General features: G+C 45.4%; 1 protein-coding gene across 1 annotated transcript; it reads left to right on the top strand.

Moving 5' to 3' along the window:
- Positions 1 to 326: 326 nt before the first annotated feature.
- Positions 327 to 4,718, top strand: egr1 (early growth response 1). The gene is made up of 2 exons (XM_036942715.1): positions 327 to 1,057; positions 2,037 to 4,718. The coding sequence occupies exons 1-2, from the start codon at positions 847 to 849 to the stop codon at positions 3,362 to 3,364; spliced, it is 1,539 nt and encodes a 512-aa protein (XP_036798610.1). The 5' UTR covers positions 327 to 846; the 3' UTR covers positions 3,365 to 4,718.
- The last annotated feature ends 1,185 nt before the right edge of the window (positions 4,719 to 5,903 follow it).

Genomic DNA, 5,903 nt, shown 5'->3' with positions numbered 1-5,903 from the left:
ATGGCGGAGCCGGGTTTTCCGGCAAGCGCGCAGCCTGCTGCACAGATGGGAAATCCGAATCTGAACTATGGGCCATCAGGGAGACAGCAAGAATTATGCCGCCTTCTCTAGCAGGGATTATCCTATGAAGATGCATCGATTCAGGGTTGAGGAAGAGCGGTTATCTTCCCGCGATTTATTGCACTGGTTCAGTATAAAGTGTCTCCTCTCTGCTTTCCCCCTGGCCAACGTCATGTGTCCTCCACTGCAGTGCCTAAATATGGGCTTCCTTCACTCCATATATGGACATCTACGTCACGGAGAAAGGGTATATAAAGGAGTGGGGATTCTCTGAGCATGAGAGTGCGCCCTCAGAGCTCAGAACAGCAAAACTTAGAGCAGAGATAGACAGATACACACGCACACATACATACAGCGCTATCTCCCTAACTAAGAACATTTTCACTCAAAAAGTAAAAGTGAATTCAAAGCAACAACAACAACACATTATCTAAAAGGGCAACACCCTTATTGGATTCAACTAGTGAAAAGAAAAAATATATTAATGATTATTTATCATAAATTTTAGGGAATGAGTAAAAGGGACATCTGATCTGAATACTCTTCTCTGAAAGAAAATAAAAAAGTGGATTTTTACTCATCTTGGACAAGAGGAGGAACAAGACAAGAATACTCTTGGAGAACCAGAGAAAAGAGGGAAAGAAGTCTGACCCTGCTCCCGAAAGTGGACTGGTGATTTCCTCCACCTCAGAGAGGAACATCACCACTCTGCCCAGCCTGCACCAAGCCTCGCTGCTCTCCTCTCCAGCGCAGCCTCAGCCCCTTACAGCACCACATCCCTGGAGTATGGCTGCAACCAAGACAGAGATGCTCCATCCAGCCCTGCAGATCTCAGACCCCCTCAGCTTCCCCCATTCTCCCATGGATAACTATCCCAAGCTGGAGGAGATGATGATGCTGAGCTCCGCTGGGACCCCCTACCTCTCTGCCTCGGCGACCGAGGGAGCAGGTTTTGGATCGGGGGAGCCAGGAGAGCAGTATGACCACATTACTGGAGGTAAGAGTATATCCTTGGTCTATTGCTGTATGGAACTACTGTACTGTATTGTATTGTATTGTATTGTATTGTATTGTATTGTATTGTATTGTATTGTATGATAGACTGCATTCTGCAACTAGCAGAATGCATGGCATGTAACAGTTTATACATAATGCATAATAATGCATGATCATTATTTGTGATCAGCTGGCAACTATTAATTACATTTCAGCTTCAAGAGAAGACCCTTGATATATTGAATATGCTCTTTGAATGAGATATTTCTACTTCTGTTGATGTTTAGATTTTTTTTTTAAATAAAGTAATGAAATATAATAAAGCAATTGAATGAATGATGATTGGAAATACATAACCCCCAAAAAATCTAGAATTTGAAAAATGAAATTGTAGCTCTTCATCACTATTGGATTGTATTTCAGCTTCAGCATTGCTCACTCATTGCATACCTTCAGACAGTCTAGAGATAAATTCAAATTGCATTCCTAAAACCAGCTGAACTGCAGTTTCAGTAATCAATTGCCTTAGGCTATGTGGTGGACTTCAAGAGCTTGGCTCGTGTGTGTGTGTGTGTGTGTGTGCGTGACAGAAAGAAAAATATATATATATTTAAAAAATGCATGCAGATGGCTTGGCTTGACTTGCACGACAGCTCTTGTCCATCTTTTTGTTAGTGGAGGAAATGGCTGGTGTGGGAGTTTAGAGGTGGGAAAGTGCTGGGGTTGCTTGGCTGGGAGTGGGGGAGGCTGGTTCTCCTGCTTCGCATAGGCACCTGCTGCTCTTAGAGAAGAGAGGGGCAACACTATCCACCTCTCTGTCAGGATTCCCCTCCCTCCCTCCCTCCCTCCCTCCCTCCCTCCCTCCCTCCCTCCCTCCCTCCCTCCCTCCCTCCCTCCCTCCCTCCCTCCCTCCCTCCCTCCCTCCCTCCCTCCCTCCTGCATATTAATTGATTCGTCTCCTTCCCTCTTTCTCTCTGCAGATACGTTACCTGATATCTCCATGAACTGTGAGAAGTCGATGGGCGAGCAGAGCTACTCCAGCCAGCGGCTGCCTCCTATCTCCTACACTGGCCGCTTCACCCTGGAGCCAGCCACCAACTGCAGCAACAGCCTGTGGGCCGAGCCCCTATTCAGTCTGGTCAGTGGGCTCGTGGGGATCAACACCCCCTCCACCTCCGCCCCGTCCTCCTCTGCCTCTCAGACCGGCACCTCTTCCTCGTTGCCCTCCTCTATCTCGTCCATCGCCATCTCCTCCCAGAGCTCCAGTCTGAGCTGCTCTGTCCACCACAGTGAGAATAATCCCATCTATTCAGCTGCTCCTACCTACTCCAGCGCCAGCCCTGACATCTTCTCCGACCAGGGCCAGGGCTTCCCCAGCCCAGCCGGAGGGTCGCTCCAGTACAACCCTCCAGCCTACCCCAACGGGAAGATGTGTGGCACCAGCTTCCCTGTGCCCATGATCCCTGACTACCTCTTCCCCCAGCAGCAGGGGGAGATTAGCCTGCTGCCTGACCAGAAGCCCTTCCAGAACGGGTCAGGCCAGCCCTCCCTCACCCCCCTGTCCACCATCAAAGCCTTCGCCACCCAGACGGGCTCCCAAGACCTGAAGAGTGTCTACCAGTCCCAGCTGATCAAGCCCAGCCGCATGCGCAAGTACCCCAATCGACCCAGCAAGACGCCGCCCCACGAGAGGCCGTATGCCTGCCCCGTGGAGACATGTGACCGCCGTTTCTCCCGCTCAGACGAGTTGACACGCCACATCCGCATCCACACGGGCCAGAAGCCCTTCCAGTGCCGTATCTGCATGCGCAACTTCAGCCGCAGTGACCACCTGACCACGCACATACGCACGCACACCGGTGAGAAGCCCTTCGCCTGCGAGATCTGTGGACGCAAGTTTGCCCGCAGCGACGAGAGGAAGAGGCACACCAAGATCCATCTGAGGCAGAAGGACAAGAAGGCGGAGAAAGGTGGGATGGCTGGGGCGGTAGCTGTAGCAGCAGCTTCAGTATCAGCCCCCTCCCCTGTCTCTAGCTACCCTTCTCCCATCACCTCCTACCCCTCCCCGGTCTCCTCCTACCCCTCCCCAGTCACATCCTGCTACTCCTCTCCCATCCACACCTCGTACCCCTCTCCCTCAATCGCCACCACCTACCCCTCCGTCTCCATGTCCATGTCCAGCACCTTTCAGTCCTCCATGGCCTCCTCCTTCCCCTCCTCCGTAGCCTCCATCTACTCCTCTCCGGTTCCCACCCCGCTGTCAGACATGCAGTCCACACTCTCCCCAAGGACAATCGAGATCTGCTAAGTAAAGACAAAGAGAAAACACTTTTTATTCTCTCCTCCTCCTCACCACTCCTTACAATCTCTTTGAGGGGAGAAATCAACATCAAAAGACTTGTTATTCACCTTCTGAAAAGCACTTTTCTGCCTGCTCCCTCCGCAAGCTCTGTTCAGTGAATCCTCAGATTCACCTGAAGAAGAGATAAAAATAAACACACGTCAAGGACTGGGCAAAGACAATATAGTAGACAAAAAGGGATGTTTTTCTCTCTCTCTCTCTCTCTCTGTTGATAAAGCAAATGCAGTGCTTCAAACAAAGCATACAATACTTTCTAGAGCCAGAGTTGAAACCGGCATCGTTCCTATTAGGGAACGCACAGACGGCGACAAACAGACAGACAGACTGAACATTGCCTGGTACTAAGGCACGCTTTCCCTCCGAGGCTATCATTTACATTACAAAAGACATTGAATGATATACATAAGCTACATAATATGTATATTGTACTCGTGCCATGTTTTGCTCTTTTATCCCCCATTCTTTGGTACCATTGATGTGAAAAACTTATTTGCATTGTATTATTTGAAGTGAGCAGGGCCATATTTTCTATTCTAGTACTTTCTCTATGATGTAGTGATGACGATGCTGTGATGCGTTTAAATTTCTTTTTTTTCCCCCTTTTTTTAAAAACTTTGTTTGATGATGAAATAAGCACTTAAGTATTCAAGCATGTGTTAAGAGTGATGTTAGTTTCTATTGTTTTGTAAATATCCTCCACTGGTACTATCTTTCTCTTTCTCACATCATCTGACATATCAGTCTGTTATGTGGACAAAAAAAAGAGAAGAAAAAAAAAACGTAAAAAAAAACTAAACAGCCAACGTTCCTGTTTTTGGTGCCTTTTTGTGAAGCCTTGCTGATGTTTTGACATGGCTGTGTGCGAGAGATGATGCGTTGCGTCTCGCCTTAAGGGTTGAAGGGATATTTTTGTTACAGAATGTACGTTATACTCAGACAAAGAGGAAGGGAAGAAAGGGACGAGACGATATGAGGGCACTGCTTCATTTCTTTAGAATGTAAGCAAAATGATCAACTCTATTTTTTTAACAGAAAAAAAAAAAATGGTCAATATCCACATCTTCTTGTTGGAACGTTGTACTTACCTACTGAGTAGGCATGGGATTCTTTTGTATGTTATATACATGCGGCTCATTATTTTGTGGTTTATCTTTATTTTGTATTTGTGTTTGTAAAATCAAGTGACTGTTTCTGGCTTCTCAACACATTGAATGCGCTTAACTGCCAATGGGATATTTGGTGTAAATGATATCCTCCCAGAAATGAAATATAAATAAAATATAAATATATATGTATAGAATTGCCTTCCATACTTTATTATTGACTGGTTTCAAATATTTCCATTGGTACATGACAAAAATCATATTGGAGCATCTCATCCTCACCCTCGACCCATCCATCCCATACATTACAGCCTATACATACGTGCACATCATAGGCTGTATCAAAGTCCGATATGTGCATGCTCAAAAGGTGGATTCCCCCACAGTTCCCACATCATGGGGACCTTTAGCCTAATCGAAGTGACATTTCCCAGCATGATTTCATGGTCACTGCATTGATCACTGTTCTCCTGTTGAACTCTCATTGAAATATTGACTATATAGACTATACAAAGATGGGAACTAGCAACTTAGATATGAAACTTAGATATGATTTCATCGACAGAACATGCTACTTTGAGATATTAGGCTAATTGATATGAACCTTGTTCCCTGCTCTTTGTGCATGAGTGGAAGTGTTTAAACAAGATTCAAATCATTCAATCATATTGTTTTTAGATTTTGGACATTCAGGTCATTTTTACGTGGGCTAAGGGCTTTATTCAATCCGTAACGCTGAAGATCCGCTGTATAGTGCAATTTACAATTAAAGGCAATGTTCCAGCAGTCGCGGACACTGCATTCACTGTAAACACTGCATATGTCGGCTCAATCGTAAATTACCTTGACATTTTTATGCAGATCTTTTGTGATACTTCGGCGATATGGCTTGAATCCAGCCCCTACTACACACGGTGCCTTCAGAAAGTATTCATACTCCTTGACTAATTCCACATTTTGTTGTGTTACAGCCTGAAAATGGATGAAAGAGATTGTTTTCCCACCCATCTACACAAAACCCAATAATGAAAAAGTGAAAACATGTTTTTAGAATTTTTTTGCTAATGTAATGAAAATTAAATACAGAAAGAAAATCTAATTTACGTAAGTATTCACACCCCTAAGTAATACTTTGTGGAAGCACCTTTGGCAGTGAGTACAGCTGTGAGTATTTCTGGGTAAGTCTGTAAGAGCTTTCCTCATCTGGATTGTGCAACATTTGCCCATTACTCTTTTCAAAATTCTTCAAGCTCTGTGGCAAGACCATTTTCAGGTCTTGCCATAGATTTTCAAGTAGATTTAAGTCAAAACTGTAACTCAATCCCTCAGGACCACTCACTGTCTTCTTGGTAACTCCAGTGTAGATTTGGCCTTGTGGTTTA

The sequence above is a fragment of the Oncorhynchus mykiss genome, chromosome 14 (genome assembly GCF_013265735.2).
Source record: "Oncorhynchus mykiss isolate Arlee chromosome 14, USDA_OmykA_1.1, whole genome shotgun sequence".
NCBI lineage: Eukaryota > Metazoa > Chordata > Actinopteri > Salmoniformes > Salmonidae > Oncorhynchus > Oncorhynchus mykiss.
This window is presented reverse-complemented; position numbering and strand designations above follow the sequence as displayed.